Source organism: Pyrgilauda ruficollis, unplaced genomic scaffold (assembly GCF_017590135.1).
Source record: "Pyrgilauda ruficollis isolate IOZ18807 unplaced genomic scaffold, ASM1759013v1 scaffold241, whole genome shotgun sequence".
Lineage (NCBI taxonomy): Eukaryota > Metazoa > Chordata > Aves > Passeriformes > Passeridae > Pyrgilauda > Pyrgilauda ruficollis.
The window spans coordinates 266,556-278,732 of NW_024523723.1; the positions used below are offsets into that span (position 1 = coordinate 266,556).

At 46.1% G+C, this 12,177-nt stretch overlaps 1 protein-coding gene and 1 long non-coding RNA gene across 4 annotated transcripts; one reads left to right on the plus strand and one right to left on the minus strand.

Annotated features, from left to right (window-relative positions):
- Positions 1-1,346: 1,346 nt before the first annotated feature.
- LOC121355044 lies at positions 1,347-4,415 on the plus strand. Its single transcript, XR_005955373.1, has 3 exons — positions 1,347-1,595; positions 3,222-3,332; positions 3,546-4,415. It is a non-coding gene; the product is annotated as an uncharacterized LOC121355044 (long non-coding RNA).
- A 2,272-nt stretch (positions 4,416-6,687) lies between these two features.
- Positions 6,688-11,284, minus strand: SMKR1 (small lysine rich protein 1). 3 transcript variants are annotated; one of them, XM_041470194.1, is made up of 4 exons: positions 11,204-11,284; positions 9,417-9,582; positions 8,692-8,750; positions 6,688-7,177 (listed from the first exon to the last, which is right to left on the minus strand). In XM_041470194.1, exons 3-4 carry the CDS (start codon positions 8,692-8,694, stop codon positions 6,974-6,976), a joined length of 207 nt encoding a protein of 68 aa, XP_041326128.1. In that variant the 5' UTR covers positions 8,695-8,750; positions 9,417-9,582; positions 11,204-11,284; the 3' UTR covers positions 6,688-6,973. The 3 variants fall into 3 exon arrangements, with proteins under 3 accessions (XP_041326128.1, XP_041326127.1, XP_041326126.1); XM_041470193.1 differs by lacking the exon at positions 9,417-9,582 and having other exon boundaries at positions 11,204-11,283; XM_041470192.1 differs by lacking the exon at positions 11,204-11,284 and having other exon boundaries at positions 9,339-9,423.
- Between the last annotated feature and the right edge of the window lie 893 nt (positions 11,285-12,177).

Below are 12,177 nucleotides of genomic sequence, written 5' to 3' on the forward strand. Positions count from 1 at the left end.
AACTGAAAACTGTCTCCTGGACAGTTCCCAAAGGGTAAGCTATAATTATGAGGTACTCCATCAAATATTGTATTATGTTTTCCATATTGTACCTAATTTCAGGTAGTTCTTCCTGATAAACTGTCTCAGGAGCCAAAACAACAAGTGACAGAAGCTTTCAAGGACCCATCTTGGGCTGTGTTGTTTGGGAGGAGTTGGACCCCATGCCAAACTCAATGGTTACAGCTGGAGTAAGACCAAGATCTTGGAAAGCTCCACTATAACCCAGCAGAAGATTGGGGTGTTCCCTGCCTTAGTGGCTTGAGGAAATCAGCTGACAACCCAATCAAACCCCACAGACAGGAAACCACCATCCTCAGCAGGCCCCTGCCCTTCTCTGCTGAAAATAATTCCATTTTATACAAGCAAAATGCTCCCTGTTGCTCCTCCCCAAGGATCCCTAGTGAGGGATACCTCAAATCCAGTTTGGGAAACTCACAGAGCAGGAATTCCCTCCAGATGGAAATGTTACAGATACCTCAAACCCAGTTTGGGAAACTCACAGAGCAGGAATTCCCTCCAGACAGAAATGTTACAGACACCTCAAACCCAGTTTGGGAAACGCACAGATCCACCACAAACAAAGGTTACAGAGCAGGAATTCCCTCCAGACAGAAGAGTTACAGCTCCAGCAAGGTCGCTCTGGCTCTGTAACGTTTCAAACTGCCCTAGGAAACCCGTAGGAAGTGTCCCAGACCAGGATTTGGGTAAATAGCAGAGGAGCCAGATCATTCCTGCTGTCCCCTGGGTGATCCAAGCCGTTGTCACTGTTGTCACCGTGCCTTCAGCACACAGAGTGCCATGTCGAGCACTGTGGGAGCAATCCAGCTGAGCACATGGGGGCAGATTTATTCTACAAACCCTTTTCAGACTGAAAGAAATCCAAGAAAAGTCTTAATAAGCAATTTTTTTTTTTTTCAGGAACAACTTAATTTAAGGAATGAGCATTTTGCCACAAACGTGACAAAGAGACGTCAGAATTTTTTGGAAGTGGCCATAATTCACCTGCCTGATTCCCATCTCCTTTTTATCCCTAGGGAGATCCCAGCATGGCCAGCTCAGCACCCACAGCTGTGCTACACAAGTGCAAAGCAGGGTGAGATAATCCACATTTAAAGCCCCTTTCAGGTGTGTTGGCCATGTCAGCACTGAGAAAACTCCAGGAAACCCCAACTGCAATAATTATTGTGATTTAATTGCTTCGCTGATACAACTTTAACTCCAACATCGGTGGTGTAACTTCTGATTTAACATCTCAGTCTGCACAGAAAACTCTTATTCCAGGCTGATTATCTCCGTCCAATTTATTCTACAAACCTTCTTTTTCAGACTGAAAGAAATCCAAGAAAAGTCTTAATAAGCAATTTTTTTTTTTTTTCAGGAACAACTTAATTTAAGGAATGAGCATTTTGCCACAAACGTGACAAAGAGACGTCAGAATTTTTTGGAAGTGGCCATAATTCACCTGCCTGATTCCCATCTCCTTTTTATCCCTAGGGAGATCCCAGCATGGCCAGCTCAGCACCCACAGCTGTGCTACACAAGTGCAAAGCAGGGTGAGATAATCCACATTTAAAGCCCCTTTCAGGTGTGTTGGCCATGTCAGCACTGAGAAAACTCCAGGAAACCCCAACTGCAATAATTATTGTGATTTAATTGCTTCGCTGATACAACTTTAACTCCAACATCGGTGGTGTAACTTCTGATTTAACATCTCAGTCTGCACAGAAAACTCTTATTCCAGGCTGATTATCTCCGTCCTTCACAGAACAGGCACTTCCTATTAAATGATGTGGGAAAAGTGCCCCCAAGATTTGCATGACCTACTTGTATCATCCTGAGACAGAGAGAAAAAAAAATAAATTCTGAAGTTCAATGCAGCTTTTGGCTTGTACTAAACAGCTTTAAGCATTTTTGTTTTCTTCAGTTATCTGTGTGGTGCTGTCTCCCTGCTGACATTTCCTGTAGGATTGTAGGAGCACTTGGCCTATCCTTGTATTTTCAGCTATTAAAAATATTCCAACATTCAGCAGTAAATGCAGGTGAACTTTGGGGCATTTACATCACGAATTTCCACCAAAGAGAAAATTGTTCCCTTCATGGCACAGGATTCTGCTGCAGCCATGGGTTCCATTAAATATTTCCCTCATTTTTCTTACACATTTCTCTCTTTTAGTGCCAGTTACACCTCGAGGACAAATGCTGACACTTTTTTTTGCATAAAGAAGATTTCACACTTGGTTTACTTTTGCTTAGATGTGACTGTATCAGACTTTAAATTAAAAAATTCCTTTTGCTTGTTTCTCCTGAAATCTTGTGGCAATAAGCTAAAAGGAACACAGCAACTTTCAAGGCCTCTATTTTAAAGTAATTAAATATTTTAAAACAAAATTATGTGGAGCCTAAACAAACAAACCAAAAAAAAGAGAGAGAAAAAAAATCAAGGAACAAGATGTTTTCTTTCCAGGATCCTTTTATGGTCTGAGGCTTTTGAGGGGGGAGGCCCTAAAAGGTTCCTCTGAGGGGACACCAAAAGAAGCAGGAGTCCTGAATTCCCTGAATCCCCCCAGAAAAGCACTGGATGATTACAGAGTGGACAGCACACTGGGAAGTAACGAATCCATCCCAAAGTTCCACCTGGGAGACTTCAGTACCTGCAGGTGTCCTGGTACCTACCTAAAAACCATTCCTGTGGGCTCTAAAATTCCATTCCTTTTGCTCCCTTGTATGACAGTTACAAAAGCAAAACAGAGAAAAAAACCAGCTTTTGTAATTTAAAAAAAAAAAAACCCAGAGAGTTTGCAAAACAGAGCCCTATAAAAAGACTGTAAAAATAAGTTTTTTCTCCTTGAAAGGGCAGCAGGTGAGGACAGTGAAAGAAGAATGAAGGAGAGAGGAGTTAACCCACTGAAAACTTTATTTTATTTCCCTCTGCTGACACTATTTAGTGCCAACATTTACAAAGCCTCTTGCGAGGAAGTTTTTCTTTAAAAACTCTCCACGGGAGCCTCTTTGTTATGGAGATACCTTTTATGAGGAGGAGAGTCCTCAGCTCTCCATCCTCCCCTGGAGCTGGGAAGAAACAGCCAGGGCAGCTCTTCAAATGGGAACAGGACAAAAGGATCCCTGCCCCTTCTCAAGCCTTTCTTACACATCCAAAAATCCACTGTGCTTTTCCTCAGGTGAAATAATGTGGAAGGAGAAACCTGGCAATCCAGGAATGCTGGCTGGAGGGAAGGGAAAGGAGAGGAAGCTGCTCACACGCAGCTTGAAACACCCTCATTCCAAATGCGGTGAATAATATATTTTATTAAACTATGTTTATAGTTATAGCTTACATTTAGAGTTAAATTTATAATTTATTTCTATTTTGTTATAGTTATCATTTATATTTATGTTTAAATTGATATTTATGTTTATTTATGTCTACCACTCCCATCCAGAACAGCCCTGTGACTCTCCCCACCCAGTCACACTCACACCAACCTCTCCTGTGTTTTTAACAGCAGGGCTCTGGTGCACAACTTCCTGCAGGAAACAGTGGTAGCAGAGCACAGGAAACCCCAGCACTACAAGAACTTAACTCCCTGCGAGGCCTGGCACACAGAGCACCACAAAGTTCCCCGTGCCATTAAAAGAGCATCTCCAGCTTGCAGATTCCCCTCACCAACCTCTTTGTGGATTTGGGCAGAGCAGGATTTATTCACCCTAAACTCGGCTTAAATCCTGCCCCCCAGAAAAACCCATCTGGGAACCAAACTCTTACAGGTTGGGATGAAGCAGGAATAGCTGCCACTGTCACCCTGTCACAGCCACAGGATCATGGCACAGCCTGCAGCACTTCGAAGCAAATCCAGCCATTTGAAGTCCAAACTTTTCTTTAGAGATGTCCTTTGGTCTTTATTAACCACCAGGGAGATGGAATTACATGCAAAATTCAACTGAGAGGCAAAAGGAAAAAGGAGGGGGAAAAAAGAAAAGTGTTTCTTTACTCAGTTTGGGATTTTTGGGAGGGTTTTTTCATCTGCTGTCGAAGAAGTGAATGGCAACTTTTCAGATGCACTGGAAAGCAGAGTCTTTGTCCTTTGCACTTCACTGCTCACCATCTGGTGTGCTCAGTGGCATCATGCTGAAATCAGAATTTTTTGTTAAAGAGAGAACAACGTTATTATTTAATTAATATTCCAGTAAATTTTGGATACTGGAACTTGGAGTTTTGAAACCACTGTAGCTCCAGTTTACCACAGATGTAAAAATGGCCTTGCTCCCTTCTAACCATCCTTAACCACCTTAAGCAGCTCCTACTTCAGTGCTCAGAAACATCTGTCCCTAAAAGCCTTCTGTGGTAAATGTATAATTAAAAAAAATCTGATATTTTTGGGTTTTAATTAATTTCTTAGCTGGAGATGCTGAATACAGGGGTTGCAAAAGATCTCTGGCTTTAGCAGGCTGCTGGCTGGAGGAAAGAGCTGCGAGCTGCTGTGACCAGAGACTTCCTGGTGGGTGGTGGGGAAGCGAGAGCACAGAGAAGGCTGAGGAGGAGACGTGGGTGCAGAGCTCAGAACAGAGCGGTGCTGCAAACCTCCTCCCTGCGTCATCAGAGCAGGCCAGCTGCAGCTGAAGAGCAGGGAAGCAGGAAATCCAGCAGCCTGGGTGCCCCTCCTGAGGACACGGCTTGACGGTTGGACTTGGTCATCTTTTCCAGCTCGGCTCTTCGTCCTGTGATTCATTTTCTTGACATGTTGTGAGACACTGATGAGTTTCGTGGCTTAGACGTTGCTGAAATCATCAATCAATCAATCATTTTGGCCACTGTAGCAAACTGCAAAGGAGCTGCTGTCCATCTGTGACCACCAGAGCCACCCCTCCCCAAACACCCCTACTAACTGGAACGTTGGATTTTGAACCTGGGGTCAGACAAAGGTGGTACTTTTGTCCAGTTCGCCAGGTCTGGGAAGAAGGATGGATCCACAGGGGTATTTATTGGGAGAGAGACTGTGATGCTGCCAGCTCACACATTCAGGGAGCAAGTTACCATGTGCAAAGGAGCACAGCCCAGCTCAGGCTGCAAAGTGATAAGGGACCCTTTATCAGCTCTGAACAGGGCCCTGCCTCTTTGTCCCTGCTCAAGGGACTCATGGGGTGACTCCCCTGCCCTGGAATATGGGGACATTCCCAGTAGCCCCACGGTGTTCACCTCAGCCATAATGGATCACAGTGGGCTCAACTGTGCTGGTATCAAAGGCAGCTGCATCACCTTTGAAGGTGTCAGAGTCCCAAAATGTCCCATGACCCACAGCATTCCATCATCCAGGGTGAAACTCCCCATTCCAGGAGAAGCACCTGGGACTTCCCACTGAGCCTGAGTGAACATAAACCCAGATTTTGTGTTCTGTGCATTTCTCCCACCACTTCTTTGAGATTTCCCCTCATCCCCTGGTGGATCACTCTGTGACCACCAGTTGGACCAACAGAAACTGAGATTGCAACAACCAAGTCTCATCATGAGACCTGTGGGTGGTGAGATCTTTCTCCTTTTATCCTTTCCCTCTCTTTTTCCTTATATCACATTTTCTTAAGTGTTACTTTTATGCTTTCATATTGTCATATTACTATAGATAGTAACAGCTAAAATGGCTACATGGCTGTTTTCCTCTGCAACCAAACTGCTCTAAATTAAACCCTTCATTTATTACCTACATACATAATTATTAAACCACACATAAATTTTTTTCCCCCCAAACACCAATTTTACCCTTGGCTTTCTAGGGTGGGTTATACCACACATAGGTGAAACAAACCCAGTGGAGTTTGCAGCAAGCTACAAATGACAGCAGCTGGCTGACCAGCAGTGCCACCAATTATGATTTTCCCTGGTCAAAACCTCCTCAGAGAGGGAATGTTTCAGGCTGGATAAAGAGCACCAGGATTTCCAGGCCTTTATTGGCTTGGGTTGATGATAATTGACTGTTACCTGGGAGTCAGAGGGGTGGAAAGGTCTGGGAGAGATGCACACAGCTCCTCTCGGTGTGGTGCTTCATGGTTTCCCCAGGGCTGTGTTGAACACCCGTGGAGGAAATGCAGCAAAAGGGCTCGGAATGTGACACAGAGCTTATGTGTCCAGCCAGGATGTTTGGGCAGAGGATGGTCACAGTGAGTGACAGCCTGGGGGTGGGGGGCCATCACCACCTCTGCTGGGTGTAACAGGATCCCTGACAAGGCCTAAGTCACATTCCCAGCATCCTTGGGGATGGAAAAGACCTCCAAGATCATTGAGTCCAAGCTGTGACCACTACACACCTTGTCCCCAGCCCAGAGCCCTGAGTGCCACCTCCAGGAGTTCCTCAGACACCTCCAGGGGATGAGGACTCCAAAGCTCCCTGGGCAGCCCCTGCCAAGGCCGGACCCCCTTTCCATGGGGAAATTCCTGCTGATTCCACCCTGAGCTCCCCTGGCCCAGGCTGAGGCCGTTCCCTCTCCTCCTGTCCCTGTTCCCTGGAGCACAGCCCGACCCCCCGGCTGTCCCCTCCTGGCAGGGACTTGTGCAGAGCCACAAGGTCCCCCCTGAGCCTCCTTTGCTCCAGGCTCAGCCCCTTCCCAGCTCCCCCAGCCCTCCTCACACCACTGGCTCTGTCAGTCCTTCCTGAGCTCAGGCAGGTCTCAGGGACTGGTCCCATCCCTAAGGAGTGGCACAGGGTGGGTGAATCCAGCCCCAGCACAGCCCTGCCCTCCACACAGACCCACAGGGTGAAGGGCCACGGCTGAAGTGACAATGGCACAGCGTCCCCTGCCACTTGTCACTGTGTGTGAGCTGCAGTCAAAGTGTCTTTGTGTGGACACAGCAGCGAGCAGGGGACACTGCCATTGGGGCTGGGCACTGCCGAGGCCAGGGCGGGTTTTATCACAGCACAGTCTACACCAGGCACTTTGGTTCTCACTTCTTTTTCTTCCCCTTCTTTTTGAGAGAGCCGGGCCAGGGATGGCCCCGGAATTCCAGGAAGGCGGCAGCGTTGTGAGAGATGTAGTAAGCGTTGAGCATGGCAGCTGGGCTGAAGAGATCCACGTGGTACACAGGCTTCTGTACGCCCTTTTTGGAACTTTTTTTTTTGCCACCCTTGGGTTTTTTGGCTTTGCGTGCCTGCAGAGAGAAAATGACCAAAAACCCACTCAGTTCTGGGTCTTTGTTGTCTCACTTTTGGGTAGAGGACTCCAGGCTGACAGACTGAGAGAGCTGGGGTTCTCCTGGGGCTCCAGGAGAGCTGCAGAGGGACTGGGGACAAGGGATGGACAGGACACAGGGAATGGCTCCCAGTGCCAGAGGGCAGCCATGGATGGGATCTTGGCCATGAGGAATTCCTGGCTGGGCTGGAATTGCCAGAGCAGCTGGGGCTGCCCCTGCATCCCTGCAGTGCCCAAGGCCAGGCTGGACACTGGGGCTGGAGCAGCCTGGGACGGTGGGAGGAGGTTGGAAGGAGATGAGCTTTAAGGTCCTTCCAGCCCAAAGCATTCCATGATTCCAAGAGATCCCAGAGCAGCTGCCTGGCAGAGCCCCTCACCCAGACCCCAGCACTTTGTGGTGGATTTAGGTCAGGACTCACAGGCATTGACACACCTTTCACACAGCCCCTGTTTGCTCTGCAGGCTCTGAGAGCCTCTAAAGCCATCAAAGCCCCTGTGCTTCCATCTGGCTAACAAAAGGTTTGTGCCCAATGGAAGTCAAACATTCTCTCCCACTGATTGCTTTTTTTAATTACTACATGAGGATGCAATCCTGAAGGAACTTGGCCTGTGTTGATCCATTCCTGCTGGGATCTTAACCCAGCAAAGCAGGATCCCTCCTCCAGCTTCCACGGGTCTGGGATGGAGCTGCTCTCCCACCACTGCTGGTTTCAAATCCAAACCCACGTAGGTAACGTGTTTTCCATGTTATAATTTCTAAAAAATCCCTTCACAGCTCAGCACTACTCAGTGCAAAAGAGACAAACATTTGTGCTCTGAGGTCAAGGGCACAATCCTCAGAATCAGCTGGAACCAAGACGTGAAATAATAGGAACAGGTAAAGAAAAATTTCTAAAAATAATAAAATTTTCTATCTAAAACACACAGACCCTCTATTAGAGAAGCAAAAAAAGAGATAAAATAAGAATGTAAACTGGAGCTGCTGGCAGATAATTTGCAGAATGAAACTACTTGAGCTCAGACATGTGTTTGAGATGGTACAAGCCTCTTTCACAGACCATAACTGGACAGAATTTGTGGAATATTCACATGCTGGAATGTGTCCCCTTCACAGGGACATGCTTGTGCCAGATTTTGCAGCCAGCCAGGGACCTGAGTCATATTCCTTGTTTGCCCAGGGTCTCTGGTGGATTTTGTGAGCACTTGTAAGCTCCTGGTGGGAATTCAGCCTGTAGCTGATCTTTCCAAATAGAAAAGATGCTCACAGGCTTTATATGCTATGTACAAAATTTCACAGCCTGCAGCCAAGAACAAAAAAAAAGCTAAAAATCAGAATTAGGTTTATACTTGCGCACAAAGTGAATTTGGGCAGGTCAGTTCTGTCCTGCAGCTGTGGGAAGGAACCTTTTGGATATTAACCCTTTTCCTTAAAAAGGTGTTATCAGCATTTCTGAAGGATCAAAGGTGTTTTACCATGGCTGAGTCTTTTTATGGAGCGGCCAGGAATTCACATCAAGCCCTGGAGATGGACCCTGAAAAACAAAATTCCATGGTTAGTTACACAGTCTGTGTCGATCCCCACGAAATTTGAAGAGAAAAAGGGAAAACCCAGCCCCTTGCAAAAACAGGGTCGTCCCTAAAAGCTGATCCTCACCTGTGAAATCAGCTGCTAATTGTCAAATTCCAGGACTCCGAGCTTTTCAGCAAAGCCCTCGAGGTTTACAACCACAGAATCCTGGACAAGACCTCCGAGACCAAGCCCAGCTCCGCCAGGGCCACCATTGACCCCAAGTGTCCCCAAGTGTCCCCAGGTGCCACATCCACGGGGCTTTGCAACCCCTCCAGGGACAGGGACTCCCTCCAGCCCTGCAGCTGTGCGAGGGCAGGACAACTCTTTTAGGGAAGGAATTTTCAGGATATCCAGTCTAAACCCCTGGCACAGCTTGAGGCTGTTTGCTCTTGTTCTGTCCCTGTTCCCTGGGAGCAGAGCCCGACCCCCTCTTGGCTGCACCCTCCTCTCAGGGAGCTGCAGCGAGCGAGCAGCTCCGTCCTGAACCTCCTTTTCTCCCCCGGCTGCCCCAAGCCCCAGCTCCCTCCGTGTAGAAAAAGCAGAATCTCACCTTCCTGTCCCCGCATCACGGCAGCTCTGAAGAGACCCCGGCCCCCCTTCCCCCCCACGGCCGCCATGGCCTCCTCACCCTCCCCTCAGCGTCCCGTTGTCATAGCGACCTCGGGGGCGGGGTCTGGTGCTGATTGACAGCGCGGTGTCCAATTCGCTGCTGAGGCACCCGCCCATCGTCCAATCAGCTGCCGGGGGGGCGCTTCCCGCCACTGCGGTGGTGACGGAGAAAAGGGCGGGAAAAGCTGTGAGGGGCCTGAGGGGAGCGGCCGCCGCCATGTCACCCGGCCCTGTCCCACCCACAGCCAAAACCCCCAGAAATGGCACAAGGAGGCCAAAAAACCCCCAGCACAACAACATCGACCTGAAAGGAGGAGGGGAGCAAGTCGTGCTTTCCAAAGGTCTTGGAAAGATTGGCATTTGGTGGACTTTCAGTGGAATATTCACGTTATTCCGTGACACGGGGGAGTCTGTTTAAATACCTGACTCAGCCTCCTTCACCATAAAAATATTTTTAAAATAAACTGTGCTTTGCCTCCTTGCAGAGCCACAGCTCCAGACAGCAGGAAAATGACATGTAGTTGAGGTTGGATATTTCTAATAAATCCCCGTAAACTGAGGCCTGAGACTCAAGGAATCGATGGAGGTGAAGTGGGCTGAGGGAGGGACAGGGACACGAAGGGTTCATTTTGTTCTCTGCACCTTTTTTAGACACAACAATTTTATCCAAGGGTAGTAACGCTTCTAAAGGTGGGGTGATTTTTAAATTTAGAAAAAATATGGGAGAGAGGAGTCTGTCCTGCATCCCTCGGCACCAGATTTTCACTTGCAAAGCACTAAAAAAATAGGCACAAGTGAAAAATATCAGTAAGAGCTGAATTCCCTCATAGAAAAAAAAAAAAAAAAAAGCTCATAATTGCAGTATTGCCAAACTCCAAAAACACATCAGCGAGTCTGCCTAGATCATGGGTTTATTTTTACCTTTAACATTGACCTCTCTAAATGTGCTCTCTGGTGCATAAGTAAATTTCCTTCCTTCTTGCCTAATAAAAAGAATTGGTAGTGTAGCTCAGGGGAAAAGTCTGCAGATTTGGGAGTAAAATTCTCTTGAACGAGCCTTGGATAGTGAAAGCAAAAATGAAAAAAATACTGATTTCCACTCTGTTCAGGGAAATTCTGTGTCATCTGTATTAACAAACCACACAGCATAAAAGAAACAATCATAATTACACTAATTATCTCATTTCAGCACAGACAACTATCAGGAGGCCACGTTATAATTATTGAGGAAAAAGGAAGGCACGGAGCACTGAAATGTTCAATCAAGGAGACAAAAATCATCCTGTGCAGTCAAATGTTGTGTTTTGTGGCAGAGCTTGGGCCTGGCTGCAGAACAAGCTGCTGTTTACACATGCAAGGCTTTGATAAATAATTAAGGGAAGCTCCCCAAACTCCAGAGTACAATAAGCCTGACCTCATACAGTCACTTCTGTGGTTACAAGTGGATAAATACAGAGTCAGCCAGGACATCTCAGTGCTGTTATTTTTAGGGAAACATTCACAGGAGAAAAAGGAGGGAGTTTTTTTAACAGTGCCAAACTCAATGGATAAAGACTAAGTCCCCCCCCATTTTTATTTTTTTAACCACTCTCTCCTTTTCTCAACTCTGAAAGGAACTTTGTATCTTTGTAGCCTTTTATGCTTCACTGAAATTTGCATTAAATTCACCAAAAAGCTCTAAAGTTGCTTAGAGAAGACTGAGAAATTAATAACTCCATTCTGTATGCTTTATATCCCTAGGAAACAGCAAGAATCTACAAAAAAAGCACAAGAATCTGTGCTGAGGTGCTGAAGAAAAGGTCTTACCCACAGCAGAACCTTCAGCAACCACCTGTAGGGTGAAAACAAAACAAAAAAGAGTCCTTTATTGCAATTACAACTGGAACTGGGATCACTGGAGGGTTCCTGGAACCAACAGTCCTGCTGGGGTGAGATAACAGATGTTCCTCCAGCTGTGCAGAAACCACCCAAAACTTCGTTCTGAAGCTGCCTTGCTGAACGTATAAAATGATTATTCCTTAATTGCTGGCCCCCAGCTCTTCTGAGAATTTTTAATCAGGAGAAAATCCTCATTGTGAAGTGAAAAAAACAAAAAAAATTGAAAACTGCTGCTTGCTTGCCAGGATGGGACATGAATATTTCAAATAAAGGCTCTCCCTAAGCCACTTTTTTTATGCAGAGATTTGGGTTTTCTGTGGAGATCTCTCTCTGGGAAACAGAAAATTTGGTGATGATGGTGTGAATAAATTGTAATCCAGGATAAGTTTGTACCTTCCTCCACCACAGACATTCAGGTAAGAATTTGTGCTTCTAATATCTCTCAGTAAAAATAACAGGCACTGAAAAGCACAATTTAAATATAAAACATAGAAAAATGCACATTGGTTATGAACTGGTTTTGGTTTTCTGTTTTTTTTTCAATATATTGTGGGGGAAAAAAGACACTTTGAGGGGGAAAAAAAAGGTTTGAGCCAAATACCAAGGGCTTTTCTAAATTTTTGAATAATTCGTTCAATTTCCCCTTTAGTGGAGATGGGCAGGGGTGAGGGCTGAGTTTGGGGGATGTTTTTATCCTTATAAAATAATAAAATAAAAGCATTTCAATTAAGACACAGGAAGAAAAAGCTTAACTAAAGATGTGTCCTTTAAAATTTGGTTTATTTCGAACAAAAGCATATTTTAAAAGGCTTTAAAAGGCTTAATGCCATTTCCATGAACAAGGCCTTGGACAAACCCCCATGAAGGAAACATTCCCAGGCTAATTAATTATTTAAGCAATT